Source organism: Tachyglossus aculeatus, chromosome 14 (genome assembly GCF_015852505.1).
Source record: "Tachyglossus aculeatus isolate mTacAcu1 chromosome 14, mTacAcu1.pri, whole genome shotgun sequence".
NCBI lineage: Eukaryota > Metazoa > Chordata > Mammalia > Monotremata > Tachyglossidae > Tachyglossus > Tachyglossus aculeatus.
Genome location: NC_052079.1, coordinates 59,461,182 through 59,483,068, shown reverse-complemented (window position 1 = coordinate 59,483,068; position 21,887 = coordinate 59,461,182). Strand labels below are relative to the sequence as shown.

General features: G+C 51.5%; 1 protein-coding gene across 1 annotated transcript in view; it reads left to right on the top strand.

Moving 5' to 3' along the window:
- Positions 1 to 21,887, top strand: part of SHANK3 (SH3 and multiple ankyrin repeat domains 3) — a 117,042-nt gene that overhangs the window by 63,074 nt on the left and 32,081 nt on the right. Inside the window, 3 exon segments of the mRNA XM_038756924.1 lie at positions 11,099 to 11,174; positions 14,157 to 14,239; positions 16,709 to 16,833. Of these exon segments, the coding sequence (XP_038612852.1) occupies positions 11,099 to 11,174; positions 14,157 to 14,239; positions 16,709 to 16,833 (284 nt within the window).

The window sequence follows — 21,887 nt, the reverse complement described above, 5'->3', positions numbered from 1 at the left end:
GGATTTGGGAAGAGGGTGTCTGTTTCAAAAAGTAGAGTCTGATGGAGGGATCTTGTCCCGGATCTCTTCCCTGGAAATGGGATCTAATTTGGCCTCTAGTTTGAGAAATATTGATTGAGTTTGGGTTTCTTTATCCAGGTTTGGGTTCAGGGCCTCCTACTGTGGTGTCTGGGTGTGGGGACTTGTCTGTTTGGGTTCAAGACTTCATTTGGACTCCATCTGGAGTTTGTCCCTTGAACTTGGAGTGGCAGAGTATAACCTCTTTTTCCTGGCCAACGTGGATTACCTTGGCCAACCCCACAATCTTACTTATCCCCCTAGCCTGATCTTTGTCAACCTCTCTGTCTTCCTCTAATCCCCAAACAGTTAGTTGCCAGGTTCAGCTGCTTTACTCTCCTGCAACATCATTCATTTCTGCCCATGGTGATCTGCCTCACCCGCAGATCCCTTGTTTAGACCAGTCCCCGGCTTCTGGGTGCATTCAAGTGAAATGTTAAGGAGAATGGGTGGTACTTAACCCATCACTAAGTTGGACCAACTTTAGGGATAGGAGCAAGAATAAGGATGTAACAGGAAGAAGTTCTGGTAGCTGAATAAATCATCAAGTAGGTAAATTAAAATATGCATTTGCGTGAAAGAACTGAAGGTAGGAATAAACTACACAAATTCTTAGGGTGTTTGGTTGATGTGACTTGGGAGTTGGAAATTAATTGCGAAGATTTTTTAGGAGGGGTTTGACTATGAGGAAAGTTGACAGCTGTCAGACTAGGGGCAGGAGGAGATTCTAAACCAGGAGAACAGCAAGGGGATGGAAGCAGAGTTGAGAGTGAGACCCACTTACAGAGTGAGCTTGGAAGGAGCAAAGAGTGTGAGCGAGGGAAGCAGGTAGAGAGAGCATAAACCATCACTCAACCTAGTAATGGTATTTATTGATATGGAAGATGGAAAGAACTGGTGGAGGGCCTTGAAGTCATTTGTAGGGAGTTCATGAGGAGGAAGATGGGAAACCATTTGAGGGTTTTGAGGAGTGGAGTGTGCCAAATGTTGCTTCAAGAAGATGATCCGTGTAGAACTGTGTAGCATGGATTGTTATGGGGAGAGTCTGGAGGCAAAGAGACTAGTGAGGAGTCTGCTGATAAAATTGTCTGATACAAATGCTGATACATACAGCGTATGTCCAAGCCCAGTGTCCCTCTGGATCTGGGTATATTGACATATTGACTTAACTGACTGCCTGCCCACCTGTTCCCCCTGTCTGTCTGCCAGTCATACCCCTTCAGCTTCTCGGATTGGAAGTTCCCCTATGGAGGGGACAGTCTGCTAAGCCAGAATATGTCCCCAAGGTTCAGATTCTCTGTTTGTTGGTTATTTCATGGCTTGTTGGTAGGACAAAGCAAGTCATCCAGTCCAGTGCCAAGAAACTCCACCTTTTGCACCCCAATATCCATTCAAGCAGACCTGAACTTAGGCTGGTCCCCTAGTATAAGGACCCTCTGCAGAGCTATGTCCCCCATCTCCTTGGGATCCAACAGAGATCTCTTCCCCACTCCCCTCTCCTCTTCTCCCCATCCTCTGACTTTCCTTCTCCTTCCATTTCTCAAAATCCATTCCCTTCACCTGCACATCTGGCCCCATCCCTTTGCACTTTATCAAAACACTCACCCCTTCCCTCCCTAATTGCCGTCTACAACCGTTCACTCTCTGGTGGCTTCTTCCCCAGTGCTTTCAAAAATGCCCATGTTTCCCCTATCTCACAGCTCCCTTCAGTTATCGCCCCATCTCCCTCCAAACTCCTTAAGTGAGTTCTCTATACCTACTGTCTCAAGTTCCTCTCCTCCAATTCTCTCCTTTACTCCCTCCAATCTGCCTTTACTCCCTCCAGTCTGGCTTCTGACCCCGTCACTCCACAGAAACTGCCCTCTCAAAGGTCACAAATGATCTCCTTCTTGCCAAATCCAACGGCCTCTACTCCATCCTAATCTTCCTCGACTGCTCAGCTGCCCTCAACACTGTCGACCACCCCCTTCTCCTGGAAACATTATCCAACTTTGACTTCACTGACACTGTCCTCTCCTGGTTCTCCTCCTACCTATCTATATCACTCATTCTCAGTCTCTTTCGTGGGCTCCTCCACTGCCTCCCATCCCCTAACTGTGGGTGTCCCTCAAGGTTCAGTTCTGGGTCCGCTTCTATTCTCTCTATATATCCACTCCCTTGGAGAATCCATTCACTCCCATGGTTTCAGCTACCCCTTCTATGCAGATGATTCCCAAATCTACATCTCCAGCCCTGATCTCTCTCAGCAGTGTCGCATTTTCTCTTGACTTCAAGAAATCTCTACTTGGATGTCCTGCCACCACCTCAAAACAGAACTCCTTATCTTCACACCCAAACCCTGTCCTTCCCCTGACTTTCCCATTACTGTAGACAACCCTACCATCCTTTCTGTTTCACAAACCCATAACCTTGGCATTATCTATGACTCCTCTCTCTCATTCAACTCACATATTCAATCTATCACTAAATCCTGTGGATCCAACCTTCACAATATCACTAAAATCCCCCCTTTCCTCTCCAAACTGCTACCATGTTTATCCAATCACTTATCCTATTCCACCTTGATTACTGTATCAGCCTCCTCGCCAACCTCCCGGCCTTCTATCTCTCCCCCTTCCAGTCCATTCTTCACTCTGCTGTCCAGATCATTTTTCTACAAAAACGGTCAGTTCATGTTTCCCTACTCCTCAAGAACTTCCAGTGGTTGCCCATCTACCTCTGCATCAAACAGAAACTCCTTATCACTGACTTTAAAGCACTCAATCACCTCGCTACCCTCCTACTACAACCCAGCTCACACACTTCGCCTCACTAATGCCAACCTACTCACTCTACCTCAATCTCATCTACCCCACCACCGACCTCTCACCCATGTCCTGCCTCTGGCCTGGAATGCCCTCACTCTTCATATCAGACAGTTACTCTCCCCCTTCTTCAAAGCCTTATTGAAGGCACATCTCTTCCAAGAGGCCTTCCCTAACTAAGCCTTCTTTTCCTTTCCCTTCCTATCTGCATCAACCTGATTTGCTCCCTTTTTATTGGAACAGCCCCACAGCACTTATGTGACATATCCATAATTTATTTATATTTATGTCTGTCTCCCACTTTAGACAGTAAGCTAATTGTGGGCAAAGAATGTGTCTGCTATACTGTTATATTGTACTCTCCCAAGTGCTCAGTACAGTGCTTTGCACACAGTAAGCAGTAAATAAATACAACTGATTGATCGATTGATTACATTCTCCCCTACTCTTCTTTTCTCCCACTTACTCTCTTCCCCTTCTTTCCTCCTCCCTTCCTCCTCTCTCCTCCTGGCCATGTCCACTCCCAATTTTGTTCTGGTTTGGGAAGGTCAGTTCCTGAGTGAAAATCAGCTCCAAGTTGTTCAGTAATTTCAGCACGTACCCCCTAAACACTTAAGAACTCAACTTCCACCGACCACGGAACACTTAAATCCATCTCCTTGTACTTGTTTGCCTTCCCTACCTGTAATTTATTTTAGTGCCTGCCTTCCCAACTAGATCATAAACCCCTTGAGGGTAGGGATCCTGTCTACTTACCCTATTGTACTCTCCCAAGTGCTTAGTACAGTGCTGTGCATACAGTAAGCCTTCAGTCAACAATGGATTGATTGATTTAGCTAGCCTCCAGAAAGCCCACCAAAAGATCATCTGATCAAAGTACATTTTCCCACTCCCACTTCCCTGGGCTTATGTCAGCCCCTGGCCATGGATGACTTGCTGCCCCTGACCCTAGTGGGCCCCAACACGAGGATGGACCAGAAATACTGCCCAGAAACTTCAACCTGAGCCCTCAGTTCAAGGACTCTGAATTCCAAGTTCTCTTTAGGGGCTGGGAGCATTCTAGTGTTAGGGGCAGGGCTTGTTGGGGGGCAGTACCAGGAGGTGGGATGTCAGGAGAGAGTGCCTAGTGGTGGCTGGGGTGGCTAATATATCAATCAAACAATCAGTGGTATTTATTGAGCACTTACTGTGTGCAAAGCACTGTACTAAGCCCTTGGGAAAGTATGATATAATAGAGTTGGTAGATGAGATCCCTGCCCATGAAGACCTTACAGCCTGCAGGGGGAACAGACATTAAAATAAATTACAGACAGGGGAAATAATTTAGTATAAAGATATGTATATAAGGGCTGTAGGGCTGGGGTAAAGATCAAAGTGCTGATCTGGAAGTGGGGTCAGCCTCTCTAGGGGAATGGGACTGGATCTTTGTCTCGATTGGATCGAAGGTCATGTTTCAGGGAGCAGGGAAATCGTGGCCTCAGGTGTACTGACTAGGGTGCTGGAGGTCATGCTTGGGGGAGAGAGGCCAAGGAGTGGCCCCATGTTGGGGGTCCATGCCAGGGGAATGGCCGAGGCCTGGACTGTGATGACAGCATCCAACTGCTGTGTGCAGCATGGTTAAGGGAAGGCCTCAATTCACATCAGGGGGTTCCGTGCCCTGGGTCAGGCCGGACATGATTTCAGCCCTTGCTGGCATGAACTCCTGGCCAGAAATCTCTGCCGGTTCCCCTTCCCACTGGGCTGCCGTCTGCCCTGGGCGGTTGTTTTCTTCTTGGCCATGCAGTTGGCAGGCAGGAACAATGCGTGCAGCTCTAATTGGTGCTGGACCTGCTGCTACCACCCACAGTTCTCCCAACTCCCCCAGTCTGCAGGCGCCCACCCACCCCATGGCCACTCGCGCTGCTGCCTTACTCGCCAACTTGCCTGGGGCTCCTGTGAGCTGGGGCTACTTCCCCTAAGCTTCCCCCCCCCCCCGACCTCCACCCCAAGGCCATGACCCCTGGTCACTTCCTTGCCAGAGCCCACCAGGTTCCTATCTCTCTCCCCACCTCCTCCTGGGCCTCTGCTCTCTCCAGGCTCGGGCACCATGGGTGCCATCCAGACCTGATGGGGCAGAATCACACCTCCCGACTGAACACAGCCCACCTGATGTTCTCATAGGCCCAAGCAGCAGCAGCAGCAGCAGCAGCAGCAGTTGGGCTCCTTGGGCAGGCAAGGCTGAGAGCCTAGAGAACCTAGTGAAACAGCATTTTCCATGCAAAAGAAGCTGGCTGTGGGCCAGGGCAGATTCCCCTCTCCAAAAAACAACTTGCTGCTGCTGCACCTCCCAGACTGTTCTTTCGGCACCCTGCGTGGACTCCACTATCCCCACTAATCTTACTGGCGAGGTCAGCCTGACAGTGCTGTCTGCAGCTCAGCTCCCCTGCCCTCTCCCTGAAACAAGCTGGCCCAAAGGGGGAGGTGTGGACTCCCCTCCTCCCCTCTCCTCCTCTCCTCCCCTCTCTTCCTCTCCCTTCTCCTCTTCTCCCCTCCCCTCTCCTCTCCTCTCCTCTCCTCCCCCTCCTCTGGTCCCCTCTCCTTTCTTCTCCTCTTCTCTCCTCTCTTCCCCTCTTCTCTCCTTCCTTCTCCTCTTCTTCCCTCTCCTCCCCTCTCCCCTCTTCCCCTCTCCTTCTCTCCCCTCCTCTCCTTCTCTCCCCTCCTCTCCCCTCCTCTCTTCCCCTCTCCTCTCCAGTCCACGGCACTGGAGCGGGGCTCTGTCGTGGCTCTTTGGCGTTCTCTGGTGGCCAGATATTGTAGTACATGTTGTAGATCACCAATCAATCAATCCATGATTTTTTTTTAGCTCCCACTCTGTGCCAGAGCACTGTAATAAGCGCTTGGAATAGTACGGTACAGTACGGTAGAGCTGGTAGATACGAGCCTTATCGCAAGAAGTTGACAGTCTAGAGGGAGAGACAGGCATTTAAATAAAGTACAAATGGGAGAAATGGCAGAAGGTAACAATATTGTATCTAAAGGCTGTGGGGCTGAGGGTGAGATGAATATTAAACCCTTAAGGAGGATGGATTCGAGTGCACAGGTGACGCAGGTGAAAGGGAGGATAGGGAAATGAGGGCTTAGGGAAGGCCTCTCGGAGGAATTGTGAATTGTGAACATATCTACTAACTCTGTTGTATTGTTGTCTCCCAAGGGTGTAGTACAGTATTCTACACAATGTAAGTGCTCAATAAATACCATTGATTGATTTTAGGAGGGCTTTGAAGGTAGGGAGTATGGGGGCTCCTCCATGCCTCCTGTCTCCCCGCAACTCCAGCCCATACTTCACTCTGCTGCCCAGATCATTGCTTTACAAAAACACTCAGTCCATGTTTCCCCACTCTTCAAGAACCTCCAGTGGCTGCCCATCCACCTCCTCATCAAACATCACGTCCCCTCCTACCTCACCTTGCTACTCTCCTACTACAATCCAACCCACCCACTTCACTCTAATGCCAACCTACTCATTATAACTCGATCTCATCTATCTCTCCGCTGACCGCTCGGCCATGTCATACCTCTGGCCTGGAAACCCTTCCCTTTTCATATCCTAAAGACAATTACTCTCCCCACCTTCAAAGTCTTATTGAAGGCACATCTCCTTCACTAGGCCTTCCCTGACTAAGCCCTCATTTCCTTTTTTCCCACTCCCTTCTGAGTTGTCCTGGCTTGCTCCCTTTATTCATCCCTCCTTCCCAGCCCCACAGCATTTATGTCCATATCTGTACCTTATTTATTTATATTAGATATTATATATATTAGATATATATTAGATATATATTATATTTAGAGTTTAGTACAGTGCTCTGCACCCAGTAGGTGCTAAATACAATTGATTGATTTTACTCTCCCTAGCATTCATTCATTCAGTCATTTATTGAGCGCTTACTGTGTGCAGAGCACTGTACTAAGCGCTTGGGAAGTACAAATCGGCAACATATAGAGATGGTCCCTCCCCAACAATGGGCTCACCCAGTGCTCTGCACAAAGTAAGCTCTGAATAAGTACCATTGACTGATCGATTACTCTGACAGATGTGAAAGGAAAGGGAATTCTAGGCAGGATGGAGGACATGGGCAATGGGTCAGTGGCAGGATAGATGAGCTTGAGATAGGGAGTGTAGGTTAGCATTAGAGAAGCAAAGTGTGTGGGCAGGGTTGTAGCAGGAAATCAGCAAAGATAGGAGAAAGAGAGCTGATTGACTGCCTTAAAGCCGATGGTAAGGAGTTTCTGCTGGGTCTCTTTGGATGGCCAATCACTAGAGGTTTTTGAGGAGTAGGGAGATATGGCCTGAACTTTTTTTAGAACATTCATCATCTAGGCATCAGAGTGAAGTATGGACTGGAGAGAGGAGAGACAGGAGGCGGGACGTCAGTCAAGGCGGGATGTGTCAAGTACTTGGATCAGCTGACAGCAGTTTGGATAGAGAGGAACAGATGAATTCTAGAGATAATAATAATAATAATAATGGCATTTACTAAGCGCTTACTATGTGCAAAGCACTGTTCTAAGCACTGGGGAGGTTACAAAGTGATCAGGTTGTCCCTCGAGGGACTCACAGTCTTAACCCCCATTTTACAGAAGAGGAAACTGAGGCCCAGAGAAGTGAAGTGACTTGCCCAAAGTCACACAACTGACACTTGGTGGAGCCGGGGTTTGAACCCTTGAACCCTGGACTCCAAAGCCCAGGCTCTTTCCACTGAGCCACGCTGCTTCTCTGTGAAAGTAGAACTGACAAGATTTGGTGATAGATCCATCATTGCCATCAATCCTTACTGGGCATCTACTGTGGGCAGAGCACGGCCTTGAGAGTCAACTGTGAGAAAAGCACTATATTGGGTTCCCACTGTGTGCAGAGCATTGTCTTGAGAGCCACTGTGGGTAGAGCACTGTGGACAGAGCACAGTACTGGGTGCCTACTGCGAGCAGAGTGTCCTACAGGATGCCTAATGTGGGCAGAGCAGTATATTCCACTCTTGGGAGTATATAGAAATACCCTGGCCCTTGAAGAATTTATAATCTTAAGGGAAGGTAGATGGACACAAATCATAAATATACAAGAGGTAAAACATATATAATAAATAATGATGGTATTTGTTAAGTGCTTACTACGTGCAAGGCACTGTTCTAAGTGCTGGGGGGCTGGTAACAAGGTGATCAGGTTGTCCCACATGGAGCTCACAGTCTTAATCCCCATTTGACAGATGAGGTAACTAAGGCACAGAGAAGTTAAGTGGCTTGCCCAAGATCACACAACTGACAAGTGGCAGAGCCGGGATTAGAACCCATGACCTCTGACTCCCAAGCCTTTGCTCTTTCCACTGTGCCATGCTGCTTCTCTTAATTCATAATCTATCTCCTCCAAATTTTAAGGTCCCTGAGGGCAGAGATCATATCTCCTTCTTCTGTTGTACTCTCCCAAATGCTTAGTATTAGTACTCTGCACACAGTAGGCATTCAGTCAATATTATTGACCCTAACCCTAGCCCTAATTCTAGTATTATTTATTGAATCACACATATAAGCAAAAAATGAATAAGTAAATAAACCACTGTACACGTATGTGCTAAGGGTGAATGACGGGCGGCACGACCAGGGAAGTGGGGGTTAATCAGAGAAAGGGGGCTTTTTAGGTAACTGGAGGTGGGGAGAAGCATGATAATAATAATAGTTATGGTATTTGTTAAGTGCCTATTATGTGCCAAACACCGTACTAAGCTCTGGGGTAGAGACAAGATAATCAGATCAGACCCAATCTGATGAGCCATATGGGGCTCATACCAATGAGCCATATGGGGCTCATGGTATAAGTAGGAGGGAGAACAGGGGGGTGGGAGTGGGAAGAGGAATTTCCAGGCAAGGTCAGAGGCAGGAGAATTATAAGCAAGGCACAAGGAAAAGCAGCGTGGCCTAATGGAAAGAGCATGGGCCCTGGAGTCAGGGGCCCTGGGTTCCAATCCCAGCTCTGCTATTTGCCTGATGTGTGATCTTGGGCAAGTCACTTAATTTCTCTGGGACTCAGTTTCCTCATATGTAAAATGAGGATTAGATACCATTGCCAACTGTATATGCTGTCCCAGCACTTAGTACAGGTTTCTAACCCCTGTAAGCACTTAATAAATACCGTTACTACCACTACTACTACCATTCCTCCTCCCCTTTAGACTGTGAGCCCCTGGGATGGGCATGATGTCTAATTTGATTGCATTTCATCTCCCCCAGAACTTAGTATGGTGCTTAGCACATAATAAGTGCTTAACAAATATTACAATTATTATTTGTGAGAAATTGTTATTATTAGGAGGACCAAAGAACGTGGTTTGGAAACTTCCCCCTTTAAGTTCCCTGATAAAGGTGAGGGGCTAGAAAATCTAGGGCAGGAGTCCCACTTTGGACCACACCTCCAATCCTTTCCCTCCACCCCCCACACCTCCCTGGGGCCCACTTCCTCCCCTTCTCCCTTGCTCCTCCCTTGTGTATATAGCTATAATTCTATTTATTTTGATGGTATTGACACCTGTCTACTTGTTTTGTTTTGTTGTTTGTCTCCCCCTTTTAGACTGTGAGCCCGTTGTTGGGTATGGACTGTCTCTATATGTTGCCGATTTGTACTTCCCAAGCGCTTAGTACAGTATGCTCTGCACACAGTAAGCGCTCAACAAATATGATTGAATGAATGAATAGTGGAACAGCAGTGTTTCAATCAAAGAGAGATGCCTGATGGATAGTTTTTGCTTTCTACAAGGACCATGGGGAGTAAGTAAAGAATCAACCAATCCATCAATCAGAAAATCGTATTTACTAAGCACTTACTACGTGCAGAGCACTGTACAAATCCTTGGGAGAGTGCAATCACTCAATCCATCAATGGCATTTATTGAGGACTTACTGTGTGCAGAGAACTGTACTAAGTACTTGGGAGAGTCCAGTACAACAGAATTATAATGATAATAACATTTATGGGATTTGTTAAGTGCTTACTATGTGCCAAATGCTGTTCTAAGCGCTAGACACATTCCCCATCCATAGTGAGCTTAAAGTCTAGAGGACTGTGAATACAGTATGGTGCAGTATGGTCCCAATTAGTAGAAAAGATCCATGCCATCAAGGAGCTTACAAACCTAGTAGGAGACACTCACTAAAATAAACTACAGGTAAGAGAAAGCAATAGGTATTGAGTTAAGGCCATAAGTGTTATGGGGGAATGCAAGTACCCAAGTGTTTGGGTGACGTGGAAGGGCTGAAATGACAGTTGTAGGGGGATCTGCAACCCCTTCCTTCATAGCCTCCTAAAAGGGGCATCCTCCAAGAGGTCTTCTCTGATTAATATCTACCTTCCTGGTCATGCCATCCCTTCAGCTACCTCAGGACTTATGTATTTATCCATATGTTCCCTTGTGTCTAGTAGCTTTACTTATTCTCTGGCTTGTAACCGTGTTGTATTGTAAATTTGGGAATACTACCCCCATCAAGATTTAAGCACGTCGAGGGCAGGGATCACATTTTTTGCTACTTCTGTCTGCCCCCCAAGCACCAAGGCAGAGTCCTTTGCACAGTAGACACTAATCAGTCCTGGAGGAGCTACTGCTGATTCTGGGGGCCAGTGGGGGGCTGAGAGGGTGCGCTAGGGGTGGAAAGGTGAGGGGCTGGGGAATCAAAAAGACTGGTTTGGCGGGCCAGAGCATGGTCCCCCATCATTGCTTTACCACCACCACCTCCAGATAACCTGAGGCCCTAGGAGACTGTCTCCCTCCCAGTAGCTGTGGGACTCTGGGCATTGGCTGCTGTACAGGGATGTGGTGGGGGGGGCCGGGGGGAGTGAGGGCAGAGTATGGGGAGCAGGGGCATCCTTGGTCCAGTGACTACTTCCCTCTCCAACAACCCCAAAACCCCAGAGGAATTACTTTTCCCCTCCCTACAAGAGGTGGCCCTGACTGGGAAGGACTGAATCTCAGGTCCAGCCCCCGCTGGAGTGAGGCCAAAAGCAAAGGTGGTGGGAGAGGGTGGAAGCCATGGGGACCGTGACTTGAGGAAGTGGAGGATCTGCAGGAGCAGAGAGAGGAGAAGGTGGGGGAGATGTCTTAGAATCTTGGGGAGGTGGGGGATCTGCAGGAGCAGGGAGAGGAGAAGATGGGGGAAATATCTTAGGGTCTTGGTGGAGGCATGGCTGGGCTTGAACCGTTGATTCTCCCTCTCTCCAGAAACCCGAGAGGATCGGACCAAGCGGTTGTTCCGCCACTACACTGTGGGTTCCTACGACAGCTTTTCGTCACACAGGTAGGACAGGAGCACGTGAGGGCAGCAGAGGCCACTCAGAGGGCCCAAAGATTGGACTAATGTAATGGCTGGGGGTCAGGTGCCGGAGACCATGATGGGAGCTGGGTTAACAACTATCTGCCTGTGGGGTCAGGTGCCGGAGGCCATGAGGGAGGCTTGGTTACCATCTGGCTGCGGGGTGGAGTCAGGTGCTGGGCCCCTTGATGGAGGGTGGCTTAACATCTGGCTGGTATTTGGGGCAGCCTGGTGGGTCACTAGGGGCTAGTGGGGTGCTAGTGGAGAGGCTTATAGCACAAGGCTGGGAAGCTGCAAATGAGACCTGGGGGCTGGAATCCTGTGTGTCGGCAATCTGTTTTCACCAGGAAGCTGAGGGGCTGGGGTCACCCTGAGCCTGCAGACCAGCACATCACTCCCACTAGCAGGATGGTGGGGGGGGAGGGGGGATGTGAAGAAATCTGGGGGATAGTAGGAGGCCCAGTAAGAGAGATAGGGGTGACCATGTGGGACATGGGTAGCAGGGGGCAAGCACCCAAGAGCCAGATAGGGGGCCTGGAGCTGGAGGCCAGGGGACATAGAGGAGTGATGAGGGCCCCAGCTGAGCTAAGCTGAGGGAAGTTCCCTTATTAGAGCTTGGCAACATTTCTGTAGAGTTGACTGGATCAGTCAATCACTCAATGGTACTTATTGAGTGCTTACAGTGTGCAGAGCACTGTACTAAGCACTTGGGAGAGTAAAGTAGAATAGAGCAGATGTATTCCCTGCCCACTCTGACTGCTCCCCACTGACCCAGGAGCTCCCCCCAACCCCCCTAACATCCCTTTACAGTTCTGACCATCTGGCCTCCTGATATGGTCTGTGCACTCCCAGCATGGACCCAGGCCCCGGGTCCCCCATTTTTCGTTCCCACTCAGCCAGGCTCCTGTTAGTCCACTGTTGTTCCTGCCCTTCCTGTACCCTAATGTTTCACAGGTTCACCCTGAACCTGCCCATCTCTCCATTTTCCCCATCACACTTTAACCTGAGTCCTAGCCCCCCGCCAAGTTCCCCCAACCCCCGAATCCCCGATGTCACCGTGAGGCAGCCAACGCTTAGGTCGTGTGAGTTCCTTCTCAGGATGCTCACCCCACCCCCCGGCCCTCAAAGTAAGGAGGGTCTCAGGAATCTAATGGGGCAAGGGCCTCGAGCCTGGGAACAAGAGCCAGGGAGCCAAACCCAGGACCCTGGTTCCTGGGCCGGGTGGAAGCTGCCAGGGGCAGGGGCTCTGAAGCAGATCGCGGAGGCTCAGACGGTCAGGGGCGTGCAGCGGGCATCCGTGGCCCTCCGGGCTCGGGGCCAGCTCCACGTTGGAGCCTCGCCAAGCTGAACGCGTTTCCGGTTCTCAAGATTTCCCTTCTCCTCTTCCCCTCGGCCCCATCGTCACACTCCCACCTCCAACTCCCACGCCTTCCATCAAGGTCGAAGCCTCGCCCTCCTGCCTGTGCCCCACCCCGCCGCCAGGCAGAGAGGAAAGCCGGCTGGAGGGAGCGGGGCTCTCCCGGATCCAGGAGATCCCGGGTGCTAGTGTAGACTGGGGCGAGAGCGTGGCCCTCCCTACCCCAAGGGAGCCTAGGCGTCAGTCAATCAGTCAATCGTATTTATTGAGCGCTTGCTGAGTGCAGAGCACTCCACTAAACGCATGGTAGAGTACAATATGACAATAAACAGACACATTCCCTGCCCATTGCCAGGGTAGACAGGAGCTGGAGCGCGGCCCTCCCCACTCTAAAGGAGCCCGGGCCCAGTGTAGACAGGGGCGGGAGCGCGGTCCTCCCCGCTCCAGGGGGGCCCGGGGGCTAGTGTAGACGAGGAAGGGGCGGGGGCCGCTGGCTGCCCGGCGCCGCGGGGCGATTCTCCCTGGTGTCGGGGGCGACCCTGCAGGGAAGGAGCTGACGCCGCTCCCACCCACACAGAGCATCTCCAAATGTCTCTCCCTCCCCCTTTCTTCTCCCCTTTCCCCCTCTCCCTTTCTTCTCTTCTCTCCTCCCTGCTCCCCCCCTCCGCCGCCGCCTTCCTCTCCCCTCCTCCCGCCTCCGCCCCCCGCTCCGGCCGGGCCACCAGTGTGGAGGCCCCGCAAACCTAGACGGACCCTGGGCGAGCGCAGCTCCGTTCGCCCGGGGCCCGATTCGCCTCCATCTCCGCGGCCTCCTCTCCCCCTCCCGCCGCTTTTTCTCCTCCCCTTCTCTCTCTCTCTCTCTCTCTCTCTCTCTCTCTCTCTCTCTCTCTCTCTCTCTCTCTCTCTCTCTCTCTCTCCCTCCCTCCCTCTCTCTCTCTCTCTCTCTCTCTCTCTCTCTCTCTCTCTCTCTCTCTCTCTCTCTCTCTCTCTCTCTCTCTCTCTCTCTCTCTCTCTCTCTCTCTCTCTCTCTCCTCCCCCCGCCCTCCGCCTTCTCTGGGGGACAGGTGCCTTTGCTGCGGCCGAGCCGGGGCCAGTCCACCCCCTCGTCCCCCTCGTCCCCGCCCCCTCCTCTCCTTCCGTCCAGTCCCTGCTCTCCCGCCCTCTTCCCTCCCGTCCCCGTCCCCCTCCTCCTCCTCCTCCACCTCCTCCTCCTCTTCCTCCTTCTTTCCCCCCTCCGCACCCCCCCCCCCCCTCCCCGCCGCTCAGTCACTGGCGGTTCCTTAGCAACCGGGAGGTGCGGGCGGGGAGCGCTTCTGAGGGTATCCGGAGCGCCGGGAGGTAACCTAAGCCCCCACAGCCCAGCGACCCCGCAGCTCTGCCCGGGCCTGGGACCGCTCAGCCACGGCAGGGGCGGAGGGAGCCGGGCCGGGCTGGGCGGGCAGCGCGGGGCGGGCGGCGCCGGGCGGCTGGGCCGCGGCGGGAGCCGGGCCACCGTGGGCGCCGGGCGCCGGGCCCCCGGCGCTGGGCTCCCGGCGCGCGGCCCGGGGCTGAAGCCGGACCGCGGCCCCCGCCCGCGCTGACCCCGCCCCGCTCGGTTCTCTCCCGACCAGTGACTACGTCATCGAGGACAAGACGGCCGTGCTGCAGAAGCGGGAGCATGAGGGCTTCGGCTTCGTGCTCCGCGGGGCCAAAGGTAGGGCGGGGGCGGGGGCGGGGGCGGGGGCGGGAAGGGGCCGGGGAGCCGGCGCCACGTGCCCTCCGAGGCCCGGCCGCTCGGTCACCCGGCCCCGGGGGCCCACCGGGCCGGGACTGCGCCTGGCTGTCCCGTGCCGGGCGACCCTGGACCCGGGGTGAGGGACAGCTGGGGGGCCCCGAGGGCCCTGATGATAGGCGGCTCATCGAAGGGCGGAGGGCGGGTGGGGGGGAGGCGGTGAGGAATCCGGTGCAGAGGGGAGGGCCAGCACTAAATTCTGGTTTGGGAGTGGAGATCGGGGGCAACCAATGGGAAGCTGTGAGGGAGTTGAGAAATAGTGGGTGTTAGGGACATCTGGGGGGGGGGGGGCAGTGAGGAGAGGGGGCAGGGTATCAAGAAAGGAGTCTTGCTTGGATCACTGCAGCAGCCCCAAAGCCCTGGACTTACTCAAGCCTTCCCAGGCTCGGGGCCACAGTAGCTAAGCCCCCCGCTCCCCACCCCAACCCCCCCAACACACACGCACATACACACACACACGCACACATACCCAGGTCCAGAATGGAGCCGGGGCTTCCCTCCCGAGCCAGCCCAGCCGCGAGGCCCACGCCACCACCTGGGTCTCGGCCGAGGCCCGATAGCTAAGTGCACTTTGTACACGAGGACTGCCATGGGCCACTGCACGTGTACTGCTGCACGTGGGCCACTTCACGTGGGCTGTGGGTTCGCACATATGCAGCTGGTCCACGGACCAGCTCCCCAGGTCCAGGTGGGGACCTCCACCCGGAGACACACAGGGCCCCAGCTTTACCCACAGGTCTTAATAATAATGATGGCATTTATTAAGCGCTTACTATGTGCAAAGCACTGTTCTAAGCGCTGGGGAGGTTACAAGGTGATCAGGTTGTCCCACGTGGGGCTCACAGGTTTCATCCCCATTTTACAGATGAGGGAACTGAGGCCCAGAGAAGTTAAGTGACTTGCCCAAAGTCACACAGCTGATAATCGGCGGAGCCGGGATTTGAACCCATGACCTCTGACTCCAAAGCCCACGCTCTTTCCACTGAGCCACGCTGCTTCTCTAATGAGGCCAGAAGGATGGCTAAGCCAACCCCAAACCCAATAATGGCCCCTAGCCCGACCCAAACTCCAGAAAGATCAGGGGGCTCCCCTGAGCTGAGCTGGTGAGGGGGAGATCCCTAAGGAGTCTGGCCAAAGGTGAATTTGGGGGTGTCTGGATGTGATCTGGAAGGAGAACGTTGGATGTCTTTGAGTGACACTTGGGGAACGCACACCTCAATGGGGACCTGAAACATTCAGAATGAAGGACTGGGAAGCCTGTAGAAAGTGTGGAAGCCCCAGGGAACTGTGGGAGGAAGGGGTCTGGAAGGGGATATTGCTCCCTAGAAGAGAGAGGGCTGTCTGATGGGGAGAGAGAGCAGGACTTTGGTGGCTTCTCAGCCCTCAAACCACATTGTGAGTGCCCAGTGAGGCCTTAGTCACCAAATGAGCCTCGCTGGAGACTGAGACTTTTGGGGGCAGCCTTGGGGACCTGAGGCCTGGGAGCAAGCACCTTTAGTCAGCCCCGGTCCTCCTCCTTCTGCCATCTGCCTCTAGAGCTAGGCAGACTGCGTGCATCTCCGTGTGGTGATGCACCTGCCCCCTCCCCCCTGGCTCCCTTTCTCTGCCCGCCCCCCACCCCAGCCTGAGACCACCATCCCAACTCTTACCACTAACCAACACTACTCCCATAGGTTGATCCAAGGCTACAGTGAGGCTGTTTCTTTAGCCCATTAACTCCTGTTGGTGTGTGTTTACTCAAGAAAAGAGAATTGGGAACAGGAGGGCACAGTTAGAAGAAATGGAAGCCCCCCCAGACACACACCTTTCTCCCCAACTTTGTCCCCCCGTCCTGTCTGTTACCACAGCAGAGACTCGCTGAGGCAAGGAGGGGCAGAGGGGAAGGGCATGGGCTACTGCAGGAAACAGGAGTTAGGGTAGGCCCATTCAGAGTACTCCCTGCCCTGTTCCTTCAGGTTGCTCCCCAGTGCTGCTCTTAGCCCTCCCCCAGCTCATGGTCCCCTGCCCCCTTCCCACTAGACTGCCACAGCAAGGTGACTGTGAGCACAGCAAGGTGCCAGCCAGTCTGTCTTGCAGGGCAGGGGATCTCTCCTCCTTGTGGGGGTGGAGCAGGGGTGAGATCCCCATGTGGGGCTCTGGAAGCTTCAGTTAAGGGTTCCTTCCCGGAAAACCTGGGATCATTCTGTGGGGCTCCAAGAGGGACCTGAGGCTGGGAGGTGGGTGGGCTCTGGGGAGAATGGAGGCTGGAGGGGCTTGAGTTTAGGGAGAGGGGTTGGGAGAGAGGGCCCAACATGGGCCTCCACCCAGATCCTGACTCCATCCACTTCCACCTCCTCCTGCCTCTCCGTAACCTGGAGCCTGTGCCCTCTGACCATAAATTTCTCTCTGCAGCGGAGACACCCATCGAAGAATTCACCCCCACGCCAGCCTTCCCGGCGCTCCAGTACCTGGAATCGGTGGACGTGGAGGGCGTGGCCTGGCGGGCCGGGCTGAGAACAGGAGACTTCCTCATCGAGGTGGGTCTGCCTCCTGTGCCAAGGATAAGGGTCTGTTGCCAAACCCCTCCCCCTGCCCCCTGGGTGCCAGGTCATGGCCCTCTCCCTCCCATGCCCTACTGACATTGCACAGTGTAGGGTACAGACTGCTTGGTCCCGAGCCCTGGGAGAAGGACAGTATAAGGAGGAGTCAAGGACCCTACCCTCGAGGAGCTGCCTGGGAGAGACAGGATATATCCGTACAACATGGGGTCCATGGGGGAGAAGGCAAGATCTCTGCAGTCAAGGACCCTACAGGGCCCGAGAAACAGTCAGAGCTCCAAAATCTGAATGCACAGATAGGGTGGAATGCAGAGAGGAGGGGGTGCACTACATCAGGAACTGAGAACTTTCTGGGCTGAGTGGATCCAGGAGGGTAAGGAGAGGCACCAGGATGCTGCCCTAAAAATTGAAAAAGAATTGAGAGTCTTTTACACACAGTGAGTGCAGAAAAAAATGAGCCCCGCATTGACACAGTCCCTGGAGAGAGGAAGCTTGAGGGCAGGCATGGTGGGCGGGGGAGGAAGGCAGCGGGACCGCACAGCAAATGGGGAAGATGCTGAGCGTGGAGTTTGGCAGATACCAAGACTACAATAAACAAGCGCCTTTCCACTGGGCTATGAGCTGAAACCCTAAAGTGGGCGAGGTGGAATGCTTGTCTAGAAAGGACTGGGCACAGCTGGCATTTCTGAGGCATGGTGGGGGGAGCCTGGTCGCTGAGATTCAATGCTGCCAGGGTACAGGCTCTCCTGGAAAGCAGGATGGACACATGGGCAGGGGTTTAATGCTGTAGGGAGAGGCAACATGGCATTCAAAGGAAGTCAGAGGAGAGTCAGAGTCTCTGTAGACCGTCAGCTCGTTGTGGACAGGGAATGTCACTGATTATTGTTGCATTGTACTTTCCCAAGCGCTTAGTACAATGCTGGGCACACAGTAAGTGCTTAATATATAACAACTGAATGAATGAATGAATAACTAAAAATCATCCCGAATGGGAAAAGAACTGAGGAATCCCTTTGTATAAAGATTTCAAATTTAAACAAACTATAAGCTCTATGAAGGCTTAATTCTATCAATTCTACTGTACTCTCTCGAGAGCTTAGTACACTGTTCTATTTACAGTGGGGACTCAGTACATACTACTGACTGACTGACTGGGACTATTCTATGGACCGCCTGGCTAGGGTGGGAAAAAGCAGCCAGATTAGGGAACCTGTGATGCCAAGGCCAAAAATACTGGGAGAAACCTCAGTGTTCTCCCTACATTGGTTGAGTAACAGCAGCTAGTGACAGATCAGGCCTCATGATAAGGTTTTTAGGTTAAAGAAGCCATTGTTTTCTGCCACAGCTAGTCCTAAAGCAATTAAGCGTAGATTATATTCTAGATTTACTGTGATCTAGAATATCACAGTACTTGGTAAGCCATTGTTCAGTAGCAATCACCAGTCAATTCCATTTAACATTTTTCGTGAGAACGGAAGGCCAAAAGTGACCAAGCAAGGTGATTAAACATTAGAAAATTAAAAAGTGATTAAAATGTGGACCTGAGTGAGGAAAAAGCAAAAAGGAGTAGGAAATTAAGTAACCTGTAAAAATCTTAGCGAACTAGAAGCCCTGTTAAAGTGGGCCCACAGAATTTTTTTAAAAAAATCTGGGAGCCAAAAATGAAACCCTGCATGGCTAACAGGTCAGGTAAAAGAGATCACCAAGGGTCAAATCCTCAAAAAATTGGAAACTAATAGAATTAGTTCCAAATTGCTAGAATTAGTAGAGCACTTTGACCTTCTGACTGGGGAGGAAAGGGGTTCAAGGTGACTTCAAACTGTCAATCCAGGACCTCATCTATACTGGGAGCACCATAAAATCAATCATCTGTGTGGGTTAAAAAGACCTGACCCCATGATTGATGTTCTGGGGCAATTGTCCTGCCCTTTACCCCAGTAATGGACCCAGGAAAGGAAATTGGAGAAACCAAAAAGAGATTGAAGGGCATCTTGTAAGGGACCTGAGCTATCAATCAAAGATACTTCACTTATAGTAAAACTAGAGACTGGCCAAGGGATCAGTGGGGCTGTTTGGCACATGTATGGAAGTAGCCCACACAGGCGAGATGAAGTTGGCCGAAAGGCCTGGTTGCTTCTTCTCCTTTTTTTTTTAATGGTATTAAGCGCTTACTATGTGCTGGGCACTGTAATAAGCACTGGGGTAGATATAAGCTAATCAGTTTGGACACAGTCCCTGTCCCACATGGGGCTACCAGTCTTAATCTCCGTTTTACAGTTGAGGGAACTGAGGCACAGAGAAGTGAAGTGACTTGCCCAAGGCCAAACAGCAGACAAGTGGTGGAGCCAGCACTAGAACCCAGGTCCTTCTGAATCCCCCGCCCATGCTCTATCCACTAGGCCACGCTGCTTCTCACACTGCTTCCTCCTGGAGATGAAGCCAGAGGTATTCCCACACCAAAAGGTTTTCATAGCAGACAGGTTAGAGGATCGGGAACGGGCTTTGGTAACTGATCAAGAAGGTGGAAATAGATCACTGAACTGGGAGCTCTGAAGGAATTCGAGTTGCACAGTTCCAGTGAGTGCAACCTGTCACCCTGAAGCTTGTCTCTGTCCTTCGAGAGTGTGAGCCTGTTGTTGGGTAGGGACCGTCTCTATATGTTGCTGTTTTGTACTTCCCAAGCGCTTGGTACAGTGCTCTGCACACAGTACATGCTCAATAAATACAATTGAATAAATGAATGAATGAAGGCTGCTGTTCCAGGGCCCTGGTAGATTGGCAACGAACCTTGAGTGGATTGCCAAAAGTGATCTTGGAATTATAAGCCAAGGAATCTCACTTCTACAGCTCAAATTGGCAGGTAGTAGAATGCAGTCTGGTATCAGAGAGCACCTAGAAAAGCACAACTCCCTGGGGGAATAGACCACGTGGTTTGTGTCCGGGTATCAATCAACCAGTCATTGTTTTTTATTGAGCACTTACTATATGCAGAGCGTTCATTCATTCAGTAGTACTTATTGAGTGCTTACTCTGTGCAGAGCACTGTACTAAGCACTTTGGAGAATACAGTACAACAATAAAGAGACACATCCCTGCCCACGGTAAGCTTACAGTCTAGAGCAGGTGAGACAGATAGTAATATAAATAAGTAAATTACAGATATGTACATAAGTACTGTGGGGCTGGGAGGGGGGATGAACAAAGGGAGCAAGTCAGAGAAGGCCTCTTGGAGGAGATGTGCCCTCCATAAGGCTTTGAAGGCAAGGAGAGTAATTGTCAGATCTGCAGAGGGAGGGTGTTCCAGGCCAGAGGCAGGATGTGGGCAAGGGGTCAGCGGCAGTGTACTAAGTGCTTGGAAGAGTACAGTGGATCAGAGTTGATAGACACATTCCCTGCCCAAAATGAGCTTAGGGTGTAGAGGATCGGCCTCACAGATCTGCTGGAGCTCTTTCAAGTCAGCAAGCGTGTGACTACGGGGGACCAACGGACTGAAAATATTCAGATTTGCCAAAGATCTTGGCCAGTGTTCTGCACCAAAGACTTTAAAAGAAACTAAGCATTTATGAAATTGGAGATAATGTTTTGCCGTGGATAGAAAACTGGCAAAAAGATGGGAAATAGGGCAGGGATGAGAGATGACTTTTCAGGGCAGAGAAATGTGCAGAATGGGGCGGGGAGGGGAGAGAGAGAGCGAGAGATGGATTCTCACATGCACCCTGGGTAGTAACATGCCATGCAAAGAAGAGTAAACTGCAGGAAGGCCCCATAGAGGGAGGGAAGGATGAAAACTGGCAGGTAAGATTCAATTATGAGCCTATAAATATAGGGAAAATGAACCAAAACATAACTCCATGCCAAGCAGCTGTACAGTGCTCTCCACAGAGTGAGCACTCAATAAATACTATGGACTAATTGGTTGTTTGAGAGACTATGAGTTATCAGTTGTAACTCAGAGCTTGGAGTCCCTGTGTCCCATTCTTTTCCATTAGTGGTCCAGGGTGTGGCAGCAGTCTAAAGAGCCTCCTGGGCACTGAGTGGCCCTGGAAATCAATCAATAGTATTCATTGAATGTTTACTGTGTGCAGACCATTGTACTAAGCGCTTAAAGGGTACAAAATCCAAGAGCAAGGGAAACACAGAAGGGAGAGGGAGTAGGGGAAATGAGGGCTTAGTCGAGGAACACTTCTTGGAGGAGATGGGATTTTAGTGAGGCTTTGAAGATGAGCATGGGGGTCTGTAGGGAGTTCCAGGCCAAAAGGTGGACATGGGCAAGGGGTCAGTGGCAAGATAGATGAGATTGAGGTACAGTGAGTAGGTTAGTATTAGAGGAGTGAAGTGTGTGGGCTGGATTGTAGTAAGAAATCAGTGAGGTAAGATAGGAGGGGATGAGTGGTTGAGTGCTTTAAAGCCAATGGGAAAGAGTTTGATGCGGAGGTGGATGGGCAACCCCTGGAGGTACTTGAGGAGTGAGGAGACATGAACTGAATCTTTTTAGAAAAGTGATCCAGGCAGCAGAGTGAAGTATGGACTGGAATGGGGCGAGACAGGAATCAGGGAGATCCGTGAGGAGGGTGATACAGTAGTCCAGGTAGTTTATAAATGCAAAAAAGAAAACAGAAACCATAGATAGCTTAGATAGCATAGATAGAAACCCTGACACCTATGCAACACCCCCTCCCCCTGATCTGGATCATCATGCACAGCTCTGGTCAATCCCTCCTTAGGGAGGACAAACAAGAGCTGGTGAGGAGACAGAGAAAGGTGATCAGGACAGTCAGACAGTTGGAGCAGTTTTTCTATGAGAGACAGAAAAGACTATGGTTTTTTACTCTTGACAGTGGCTGTAAGAGGACAAGATTATAAAACTTTCAAAGTCATGACAAGTGCTAACATGGCATTGTTCCTCAAATCTGACACCACCGGGACATGGGGCATTTGCTTCATGGACATAGATACAAATCAATCAATCTGTCGATCGCATTTCTTGAGTGCTCACTATATGCAGAGCACTGTACTGCATGTTTGGGAGAGTA